We start from the raw sequence: 11554 nt of genomic DNA on the forward strand, positions 1-11554 counted from the left end.
AAAATGCGAAATCTAATTATCCATCGTATTGGCAACTAAAAATAGAATTGAATCCAAGTAGCAGTTTAAATATGAAATCAATTAGAAAATCTCTGAATACTGACTGATTCTCTGATATTATTTTTAAATGTGTCTTCTCTGATCATCTGTTATGAACAAAATCGCAGTGTTCCTTTGATACAGCATATCCATTTGATGACGACTCGAAACGCTTCATTTTTGAGTTGTCATTATTTTTTTAATAAATACGACAACAATTTTGAGATTAACTATTTAATATCTACCTAAACAAATAGCAAGAAAGATTCTCTATTATAGATATGCCATCAATCGTTAAATAAATTTGATTCACCCAATATGAATTTAATTGTTTCAAATAACCGATCATTTTCTGGTTCAAGCTCATTTAGTGCATAGTAACCTTCGCAATTAATCATTGCCTGCTGGAATCGTTCATTTTTTGATAAAATATAAAATGTTTCTAATCCTAGACTCATATACTTTTCAGATGATTCAATAATACTCACCATACATTCTAAGACTTCTTCATTAATGTATTCCTCAGTTTCAACACTCCTTATCTTTAAAAGTTCACAAACGAATTTGAAAGCAGTGACTTTTAGAGACATGGATTCATTGATCATTATAGAAATAATGCCTTCAATTACATTAGATGCAATGAGATCATGAATGATTGAGCTTTCTTTTTTAATAAATTCGGTGAAAAACCTAATAATAGCGATCTTAGTAGATACCGATCCCATGTAAAGATGCTTGACAAATGATTCTACTCTGAATGAATCAATAAATAAAGAAAATAAATTAAATTTGAAAATTAATGTGGTTAAAATATTAAGAGTATATAGAACAGCTTCATTATCTTTGCTGTGAATCTTATGCTTAATGAATACAACAAAGAAATCGATATCAATTAATTGATTTGACTCAATTGATTCAATTATATTGAAACAAGCAAGACTAAGAAGAGAATCAAGTTCATACACTCTACTTTCGTCAAGTTCTTTAATGATATTGATCAGGGAAGCCTGTAAATTGCTAGGAAGAATTGAATAATATTTTGAAAAGTGACATAAAAATTGACATGAATTTTTTCTTATCATTCCATCTTTTGCAAAAAGTAATGAATCAATGCGATCAAAAAGGAGTTCAATTGAAGAAAGATCAAATTTTTGTATATTTTCTTCTGATTTTAACAGGATAAGAACGATATTCATGTAAGGAGATCTGAATTGTTCTGGAACATTCAGAATTGTGCTGTTAAATACATCTATTACGCCAAGTTCTAATAATTTTGGAATATATTCTTCTGAATTTGAGATTTTGTAGAGAAACAATATAATTTTTTCAAATATTTGATCGCTAATAGTTGGTGAAGAATCGTATTCATTTCTATTGAAATTGTTGTCTAAAATTTTTAATATTGTTTCCAAAAAGTTCGAATTTAGTACAAGATTTTGATATTCTGGTGAATCAATATGGAATTGTTGAATAACTGATATGACATAACTTAAGTTTTGGAAGGAGCAAATCTGGTCATGAACGTAATTATCATCAATCGTATTTATTTGAGTTTGAAGATCTTCATTTTCAATAATTTGTGGATTATTTCTTCTAGTGATACCACTTGCAATGTATGGATCCAGAATGTAGCTGAAATCTCTTAGATTTTGGCTGTAAATATCAAATTTGTAGTCGAAAGTCATGCAAAAAAAAATATATATAAAATGTAAACTTCTATAATTTGCAAAATTAAATTAGCGTATTTCTTCTTGTTTATTGACAAATCGAGAAAAACCTTAGTGACCTATCGGTTATCAAATTGAAATAACGTCAAAATTCTGAAATTTTGAGAGAAAGATAAAACAATAGAATTTCTTATTATCGTGATAATATGTTCTATAATATAGAATCAAACTAAAATAAACAGTCTTCCATATTTCTGCCAGAATTTAAAATGTAATTCATTCAATTTTAAAACGTATTTTTATATCATATTAATATTATTTATTAGCACAAAACTTTTTTTGGAAAAGAAATCTACATATGAAACAACTCTATCGTATTTTGATTTTAATTTTTCAGCTATTCATATATTTTGAACAACAAAATCATCATTATCATATTAATTAATCCTGCGTAAAAAGGAATCAAAGCTCCAAAAACATTGTTATTAGTCCTAAAAATAATGACAAATGTTTTTACAGCTTCCTTCATGACTTAAAGACAAGTTCAAATCAATGAAATCAATAAGAGCTTTTTTGAAGAAATAAAGATCAAGAAAGTCTTGATTAATATAATAGAAGTTATTGAAGACAAGCACCACTATGTCAAAATGGCCTTCAGAAGATGGATAAATGAACTGCTAAACATTTTGAATTTCACTCTTATAAGAATATCTGCTCTTACATGATGATTACACCAGATAAATATGTGACTAGAGTATTTCATTTATTATCAAATAATGCTTAACTTACTTCAATGGAGATCATCAATGCTATACTTCAAAAGGTGCAGGATATATCAAATATTATTCTTTGAATCAAAATCACTTATATTATCACTCAGCTTATGGATCTTCATTAATAAATGCTTGATAAAGTAATGCCTTTCCATTATGTTCTCGCCTTTGTTAAAGTCCTTTAATATGCTTAATTTTTCATCACTAATTTGATTCCAGAATTTTCTTCATTCATTTAGTAGATGCTACAAAAATTAATAATCATTCTGGATTTGAACAAAAGAAGAATGCTTTTGAGTACTACACGCGTGGACAGATATTATATTATTTAGTTTGAAGATAATCTAACTATCGTTATTGCCCAATATTACAGATGCTTACTTAATTTACAATTGTTTTTATATTTTTTCGTTCTATACATAAAATACACTAAATTGGAATATCAAAAGCGAAAACAAAATGATGTGACAATTTTTCAGGTTTTATTCTAAAATATTAACAAAAATGAATCTGATTTTAGCAGAATAATTCATTAAACTATGCTTAAACATATCTACAAACTCTTTATAATATCGTTGTGAATTAGGCGCTCTAATCCTTTCAGAACAATTTGGATGATAAACGAATTCCGATTTTTCCTCAAAAAAATTATGTCAACAATTGTAGATGTTTGTATCAACGAACAGAAGGTTACAACAACACTAGAACAAGTGGCAAGTGTTTCCAAAACAATTGCAGAAAAATACTCTAAAAGATCTAAATCTATTTCTCTTGAATCAAATTTAAATGATGAAATTAATTCACAATTTCTTGGATATCTTTCAGGATCGATGCCAGCATTCCAAGAGAAGACAGTTCTTGATGTTGTTTCCTTGTTTTTAAAGTACAATTGTGAAAAATTGTTACAAAGTGCGATTGAATTCATAAGAGACAACGTTTCAATTGATAAGATTTTAAATCAATACGTTGCACTAACTAATTCTAACCAGCCTAGACAGCTTTACGAACAAATTATTCTCGAACTTATTTTAACTCCTCAGACAATCTTATTTGAAGACTCATTTTTGAACCTTCCAACCAGATACATAGAAGATTTGTTTTCAATTCAAAGCGAAAATGCAGTCTCTCATTCTTTATTATTTGCTTTTATTCTTTTCCAAATACATCTTAAGAAACAAGAGTCAGAACCATTACTACGCTTCTTAAGCTACGATAAACTTACATTCCCACAGCTTTTGGACTTGAAAGAACAATTACTTGATGCAGAAATGGACTCTTGCGCATATTTAGTCATACAAATGTCTAAAATAAGAAACTCCCAGCGCAATCAAATCACTTTTACAAGTAGATTTGACTCTTTATTCCAAAATTCTTTGACATTTAACGTTAGATACAAAAAAGGCCAAGAATTCAATGGAATATTCAATATGCTCACTAAAAGCTTCAAAAGCAATATCGTAGAAAACGGTTTAATCACAATTTCAGCAAGTTCCAATGATCCAAGGAAAATTCTTGGAAATCCAACAAAGAAATACATCTGGATGTCAGGAAACGAGTCAAATCCTTTCTACGGAATCAGTTTGGACCACAAAATTACATTTAATAAGTATAAAATTACAGGAGTTGACGGATACATGCCAAATACGTACGCCATACAAATATCAGATGATGGACATAACTGGAAGGACATTTTCAATGTCAGAAAGGAGAGTTCCATCGTTCAATTGGCAAATGCAATGGGAGAAATGGCAGAAAACGTTAAACCAACGAAAGAGAAGCTGATTAAGAACATAGGACAAAAATTTTCATCAAAACATATCAGATTAATCAACTACGGAAAGAATGATTCCGGATCCAGCAAAATTTCATTGACATCTTTCGAATTATTCGAAGATAGTGAGCCAATACTTAGTAAACTTATTGAGAATAATCCAGAAAGCATCAGTGTCCTTTCTTCTTCGTATTGTTTCGCTTCAATTTTGAATCATTTGAAAACAGACTTCTGGGCATCATTAAATATCCAAAATAGTTATATACAACTCAGATTGAATGATTTTGCCGTTGCAATTACAGGCTATTCTCTTCAAACTTACGATTTAGACAAAGATTTGAATCATTTGAGAGAGTGGTCAATCCAAGGATCTCTTGATGGAGAGAAATGGGTAGAAATAGATCGAAGAGAACCATGTAATGACTTAAATGGTCCTTTGCTCTATAAATATTACCAATGCCAAGTTATTAGACCTTGTAGATACATTAAGATAGTTTCTGAAGGAGAGAATCACAATCAGAACTATATTCTAACTATTTCATCATTTGAAATCTTTGGTTTGCTTATTCCTGACATCAAATATTAAATATTATTTTTTTTGTTAAGTAAAAATGTATCATTGTTATTATTCCTTCAATTATGATCATTTTATCAGCTCTATTTTAAAAGAAAAAAGAAAATATAATTACAAACAATAATATTTACAAAACATATAATTGTATATTATGAAAACAATTTCATTTCGATGGGTATAATGGGATACAATAAAGTAATCAAATGTCAAGTTGAATATTGAAAATGAAAATTTAAATTGGGACAACTGTTGAAGAATCAGTAACATTTCTAGTTCGGTATGCTATAGGAAGCATGGAGTCTGGCAAACAGCTTGGAATAAATCGTTGTTTCGAAACTTTTTCTTGATTTGAAATTATTTCCTTAGTTTCAACAGAATTTTCGGTTTTATTATCACTAGATTTACTATTGCTATCTTTTGTAATATCTTGAGGTATTGCAAAGAATGAAATTTGATTCGGTAAATATTCCATTGGAGTTTTCATTGAAGAATCATTGCCCATAATAATTCCGTAAACTATTAAAAACACACCGGCGATCAAAAATCCTATAGCAAGAATTAAAGGAATCGGTGAATCAAGTAAATCTTCATCCATATAAAAATTAACTAAAGAAAAATCAAAAAATATAACATAATATGGAATGTTAATTAGAATGACTTCATTAAATTTCCACCAATCCGCTGGTTAATTTGAGATAACATTACATAAAGCTGAATGATTGTATGCATAAAAGCAGATATCAATTGGGTATTTCATCTTTCAATTTATTTTTGATTTTCATTTTTTTTCGCCAACCAAATAGCAAAAAATTACAATTTTTCGCGTGACTTTTTTCCTCAATTTTTGAAAAAGTCAGCGCGAAAAATTTGATTCTTTTGATCTTCAAAATTATTGGAATCGAATTTTACAAAAAATTTAGCAATTTATGGGCGTTTTCAGAAAAATGCCCATAAATTCACAATTCTGATTTCAAAGGTGAATCGCAAAAATTTTGGGGCGTACGATAAATTTATCGTCAAAAATAAAAATCTATACACATGAAATATAATCTAATTTTTTAATTTTTAACTCTCGAAAAAATAATCGTATGCTCCAAAATTTTCGATTAAAATTTGCATCAGAATTATTATTTAATTTTCATCCAAACTCAAAAAAGCCAGTTATTTGGTTATTATAATACATTAAGAATCGGAATTCATTATATTTGCTTTTCCGAACAAATGACGATAAAATTATCCAAAAACTTCAGAGAGTTTGGACGAACTCCAATAATCAATATACACATTTTGCCGAAGGTGGCTATGCTTGCCCGAAGGGCAAGCGTAACCACCTGAGGCCCGAAATTATATTATATCAAATTTGATATTTTGGCATAAAGGAATGTTATAAGTTTATGTCTTCACACTAGAGATCATCAAACTTTATTCATCTCAAAAGAATTTCACTTGTGGAAAAGTCAATTTTTTCTTCGACAAAAACCTTCTTTGAGAAACTTTGAAAAGATGTTAAATGCTTTATTCACTGATTCAACATTAGAATTGTTTAGATGTATATTAACACTAATTTCACTAGAACATTCGTCTGTAATCAATAAGTCTCTTACTGATTCGCTAATTACAGCTGCGTGTGATTGTGTTGTGACAAATCGCTGATTGTTTATTATGAAGACAAAATCTGTTCTATATTTCAATAAAGAAGAGTTTTTACAATATTGAGATTTAATAATAAATATTCGTCACTTTTATAAATTTGCCAACAAATCACAAATTTGCTTTAAATATGCATGCTATGGAATGTTCATAAAGAAAGATACCAACAAAATTTGAAAAGCACAACAAACAATATTGAAAGCGATTGTTGACTTCCGAAAAATTTCTACCAAAAAATATTTTCATTTTTCAAATGCCCAAGTCGCCTCTTATATGCTTCTGCGAAGAAAGACGTCCAGGAGTTACAGCAGAAAATCCAGGATTAGCATTTGGTGATATTTCAAAAAAATTAATCGAAAAATGGAAGAATTTATCTGCTGAAGAAAAAGAAAAATATATTAAGATGGCAGAACAGGAGAACGAGGAAGATAAAAATAGAATCAATAATATCGAAGATTTGTATCAATATTTTGAATCCATTCCAAAAAAGAATATCAAAGATTTAAAAGTTTCTACAGAAAGTGTAATCCATCTCGTTAAACTCCGAAATATGGCAAATGAACTCTCAAAACACTTTTCCAAACTATCAACAGAACTAGATTCTACTCTAAGCAATATTGCTGATAAGCTTGTCGATAGAGAATAATTAATATCATTTTTCCTCAATTTCATATCAATTTTTTGCAAAAAGCATTTTTTTTCTATCCTCTCTTGACATTTAGCAATCTATTCACTTCACGAATAAATTTTATACCGAGGGAATTGTTCAATTCTTTGGTGGAAATATCCACTAATCATCGAAACGAAAAAAAATCTTCAGAATTAAAATAGTTCTAAATAAATGACCAAATCAGTGCTAATATCAAATAGATTAAGGTGCCCAGCGAAGATAGATGAACTACTCAAAATTAACCTTAATCGTGTTGCAATGTGTGGAATGGAATCATCCATATATTAACCTTAAAAGTGCTTTTGTGAGGTGACTTATCGTCTCCAATGTACCCTTAAGAGTTGTAAAAATCTTGTCAAATTTCTCATTCTTCATTTAACTCTAAAAAAGTTCAATGATTTAATAATAATATATAATATTATTTAGTTTATTTGCATCAGCCATCTCTAACGGAGTTTACCAGCCTTATTCTTAATTGTTGCATCAGCAGCTGATCTAAGCAAGTATCTAGACGTATGAGGTGCATCATATTGAACAGCGTAATGGAGAGGTGTATTTCCGTTATCATCTACAGCATTAATATCGGCTCCCCACTGTAAAAGCTTCTGGCAAATCTTCTGAGAGTCAAAACCAGCAGCCAAATGTAATGGAGTGATTCCCCCTCTGAAAACAGTTGAAACCATGTCCGGCCACTTTCTAAGAACATCTCCAAGTTTTCTAACATCGTTTTCTTTACAAGCTTCCTGCATTTTGTTATGGGATTCTTCACGCTCGCGAATGATATCTGTTACTTTACGACCATCTTTATCTTTAATACTTATATCTGCTTTGATATCTGCAAGGAACTCAATAACTTTCCTAGATTCCTTAGCAGCAGCAATATGGAAGGCTGTACGGCCAGTTCCATCTGTAATATTTGGATCGGCGCCGTTCTCGTGGAGGATTTTCATAATTTCGAGATCATCCTCGAGAGCAGCAGTAGTAAATGGCGTAATTCTCATGTTACCACGTTCGTTAACAATTGATTTCTTCTTTTCGATGAACTTTTTGACTTCATCAATGTTATGAAGCAAAATTGCATCGAAAATACTTGTAAATTTCGTTGGTAATGGCGTTGGCTTTGGTTTGTTGATTGGTTTGACAGGTACTGGATGCTCTGGAATGGCAAGAGGAACAGATATATCTTCTTCTTGTTCTTCTAAGCCTTCCATCATATCCTCTTGTGTCTCTTCCTTCCTCTTTTGTTGTTTTTGTTGCTTTGGTTGTTCTTCTGTCTTTGTTTGCTCTTTGGCTTTCTTTTGTTTTCTCAAATTTGCTGCAGCTTGCCTTACTTCTTGGACTTCCTTCTGCTTCTGGGCCTCCTTCTCTTGGTTGAGCTGTTGTACGTAGCTATCGACTTGTGCTTTGAGAGGAGCAACTTCTTTATTCAATCTCTGCTCTAATTCAGTCCTTTCTTGCATGTACTGATGCTGGAGACTCATGTATTTGTCGTAAAATTCGCGTTGCTGTGGGTTTTCGCTTAATTTAACAAGTAAATCGTCGTATCTTTTTTCTAAATCTTGAACTTTTTTAAGAAGTTCGTCTTCTTCTTGCTTGAATTGTGCTTTCTTCTCTTCAATCTGCTTATTACCGATAGCCTGAGCTTCGTTAATCCTTTCTGGACCTTTAGCAATTTCTTCTTGTGAAGTTTTGAGGCTATCACGTAGTTCTTGGATCGATTTGGTGAATTGAGCACGTGCAAGTTCTAACTGGGCGTCATTGTAACGACGAAGGAGTTCAATAGGAGAAGGAGGTTGCGTAGCAATGAAATCTGATTCAGGAATAGGTAATGGTTGTGCCAAATCTGGGCAAATTTCGATCTTAGATAAGGCATTAGAAAGCTGATCTGCAGTGCACGTTTTGATTGGATCGAATAATTTTGTTGCATCTTTATTAAGAGCGTTAGATAAGTTTGCTAATATGAAATTTAGATTCTTTTCAGTGAATATTTCACCTGAATTCTTAATGCAACGAGAAATTAGTTCGATTGGGAGTTTATAAAAAATTGGTTGTTCAAGAAAACAAAAAATCATATCACTAACAGTCTGTTCAAGCTTAGTGGTATCTTGTCCTGCTTTGATGGCTTCAGCAATCTGTGTTAAATGTGTTTGAACAGAACTCATAACAAAATAAAAAGTGTCAGAAATAAATAAAACATAAAAACAGTAAAACATTTTACAAAAAGATATAGTTATTCGATGAACCGGTAAGAATTAGGCTTTAGCGTAAGAAAAGTTTATGAAATCTCACCATTGCTCTTGATTTTTAAATTGAACATTTCAAATCTAATGATCAACCAAGTTTTACATGCATGTTTAATAAGGAATTTATAAAATAAAGAGAAAGTTACATGTCACTTAACTTGAAATTCTTTATTCTTCATTGAATAAATCAAATCAAGAAAGAATTCCAATCACTTGCATACGATTAAATCAAAACACAAAAAGTCATCATTATTTTATCAGTGATAATGACCCATATCAAATTTGAATATTGGCCAGATATATTTTTCGACAACAGACTTTTAGCATTATTGAAATTAGATCATAAGACAGGAAAGTTCTATCATTAGACCGAATTTATTCTAAAATACAAAGATAATCAAAGATTGAATAAAATTTTAAAGCCTTAATATGTTTTTATAGTATATTTATACTATCTATTCCATTAAAATACCTTAGACAGTGATTTGAACCAATGATTATAGATAGATATGAGTTTCATCACTGAGATTCTGAAACTTGTAATTTTTTTTTCAAATTTTTTTGTAATGAATGAATACCAAAATGAAGGAGACGATCGAACAGCTACTATTTCAGATGAAAATAATGAGCAAGGAGAGTTCATTCATTACATTGGTACATTAAAAAAAGCAGAACTTGAAGTATTAATTTCACAACTTTTTAATGTTACTACTGACATACAGATTTCACTTGAAGAAAGGATTGTAGCACTCAGAAAAATCGAGTTAATATCAAAATATACAAATCATTTTAATTTTAATTATTTTGATGTTTTATTACAATGCATATTGTCACCAGACTATGATATTTCACAAATAGCAGCCAATGTAATTATCATTACCATTACAAACAGTACTCATTTCGGTGAAGAAATGTTTTTAAATAGTGTAATTCACAAATTTATCGATCAATTCTCAAAAAGATTCGACGACATTCTTCTACAGATACTCAAATCATTGTGTAAAATACCAACACTGGCCGATAAATTTGCAATTTTAGGTTTAATCGGAGTAATTCAGAAATACTACTACGAATGTCTCCAAAACATTCATTCTTCTGACAAAAAAGTTTCATCAGAAGCTCTTACATCCATTCATGATATAATATCTATTTATCTTGAGCTAATTAAAAATATCCAAAAAGATATCGCAATTATTCCAGGAATGCTTCAAGATATATCGCACTTAATGAATATTCTCATTTACTACCAATTTCCTGATCTATTTTTGGATTCTCTCTGTTTTATTTCAGAATTAATGCCAATAGTTTCCCAATTCATTGATAATGATACAATTAATATGGTATCATTAGCCGTTGAGATAGTAGATCTTTTTGAAAAGGTAGATAGTGAAATGGCTACAATTTTTTGCAGATTTTATGAATCAATTTCAATTCTCAAATATCGTGATGAACTGGCGCAATCAGTCATATCCGATGTAATATTAGAGTTCTATAACACATGGAAATTAACACCAGAAAGCTTTTCTTGCCTTTCTAAATTTTTCACTTGTATTTTACCGGTAAAAGCAGATATAGCAGGAAGAATAGTTGATTCAGGACTAATATATAAGTTTGTACAATGCTATGACTCAGGAGAACCAAAAATTGTCTCTAGAATTACAGAATTTTTCGCAATGTGCTGTCATCCACCTTTTATTGAATCAGTTGCAGAAGTAGTGATCAATAATAAGATTATTGAAGAGATTGCATCCGTTTTAATCACTTTTCCAAAAGGAGATAAAAGAATTGGAAAAATTATGGACGGATTATGTAGTTTGCTAACATACTCGAAATCAATTGGGGCATTCGAAAAGGATGATCCTTTAATTTCTCAGTTTCTTCAACCAGATTTTCAGGATTTTATAGAAAGTAAGTCTGAACTGAAAGAAACTGATGAAATCTATTACGCTATTGCATTTCTTGAAAAGAATATTGATGAACTCGAAGAAATGTAATTGATATTTAAATTGTTAGAGTTAGATAAGATATTGCTCAGCTACACTGCTTATATAGATTATAAGAACATCAATTTTCATAATTTGGACTCAATTTTTGTTCCAATTTTGTCAAAATTTCCAAAATTATCATTTAACATTTAATACGTTGTTTGTTATATTAGATATAAAAA

General features: G+C 30.1%; 6 protein-coding genes across 6 annotated transcripts, besides 1 other annotated feature; 3 read left to right on the top strand and 3 right to left on the bottom strand.

The window, feature by feature from the left end:
• Positions 1–326: 326 nt before the first annotated feature.
• TVAGG3_1047670 (armadillo (ARM) repeat-containing protein family) lies at positions 327–1724 on the bottom strand (the record flags this gene model as incomplete). Its single annotated transcript, XM_001307318.1, has 1 exon — positions 327–1724. The coding sequence occupies one exon, from the start codon at positions 1722–1724 to the stop codon at positions 327–329; it is 1398 nt and encodes a 465-aa protein (XP_001307319.1).
• Positions 1725–3108: 1384 nt separating this feature from the next.
• TVAGG3_1047680 (galactose-binding domain-like family) lies at positions 3109–4872 on the top strand (the record flags this gene model as incomplete). The annotated part of the gene is made up of 1 exon (XM_001307317.1): positions 3130–4836. One exon carries the CDS (start codon positions 3130–3132, stop codon positions 4834–4836), a length of 1707 nt encoding a protein of 568 aa, XP_001307318.1.
• Positions 4873–4993: 121 nt separating this feature from the next.
• Positions 4994–5436, bottom strand: TVAGG3_1047690 (uncharacterized protein; the record flags this gene model as incomplete). The annotated part of the gene is made up of 1 exon (XM_001307316.1): positions 5057–5419. The coding sequence occupies one exon, from the start codon at positions 5417–5419 to the stop codon at positions 5057–5059; it is 363 nt and encodes a 120-aa protein (XP_001307317.1).
• A 1291-nt stretch (positions 5437–6727) lies between these two features.
• Positions 6728–7120, top strand: TVAGG3_1047700 (DNA binding; the record flags this gene model as incomplete). The annotated part of the gene is made up of 1 exon (XM_001307315.1): positions 6728–7120. The coding sequence occupies one exon, from the start codon at positions 6728–6730 to the stop codon at positions 7118–7120; it is 393 nt and encodes a 130-aa protein (XP_001307316.1).
• Positions 7121–7349: 229 nt separating this feature from the next.
• Positions 7350–7469: a mobile genetic element.
• Positions 7470–7590: 121 nt separating this feature from the next.
• TVAGG3_1047720 (positive regulation of myosin-light-chain-phosphatase protein) lies at positions 7591–9306 on the bottom strand (the record flags this gene model as incomplete). The annotated part of the gene is made up of 1 exon (XM_001307314.2): positions 7591–9306. One exon carries the CDS (start codon positions 9304–9306, stop codon positions 7591–7593), a length of 1716 nt encoding a protein of 571 aa, XP_001307315.2.
• Positions 9307–9340: 34 nt separating this feature from the next.
• TVAGG3_1047730 (armadillo (ARM) repeat-containing protein family) lies at positions 9341–11554 on the top strand (the record flags this gene model as incomplete). The annotated part of the gene is made up of 1 exon (XM_001307313.1): positions 9954–11381. One exon carries the CDS (start codon positions 9954–9956, stop codon positions 11379–11381), a length of 1428 nt encoding a protein of 475 aa, XP_001307314.1.

The sequence above is a fragment of the Trichomonas vaginalis genome, chromosome I (assembly GCF_026262505.1).
Source record: "Trichomonas vaginalis G3 chromosome I, whole genome shotgun sequence".
Classification (NCBI taxonomy): Eukaryota; Parabasalia; order Trichomonadida; family Trichomonadidae; genus Trichomonas; species Trichomonas vaginalis.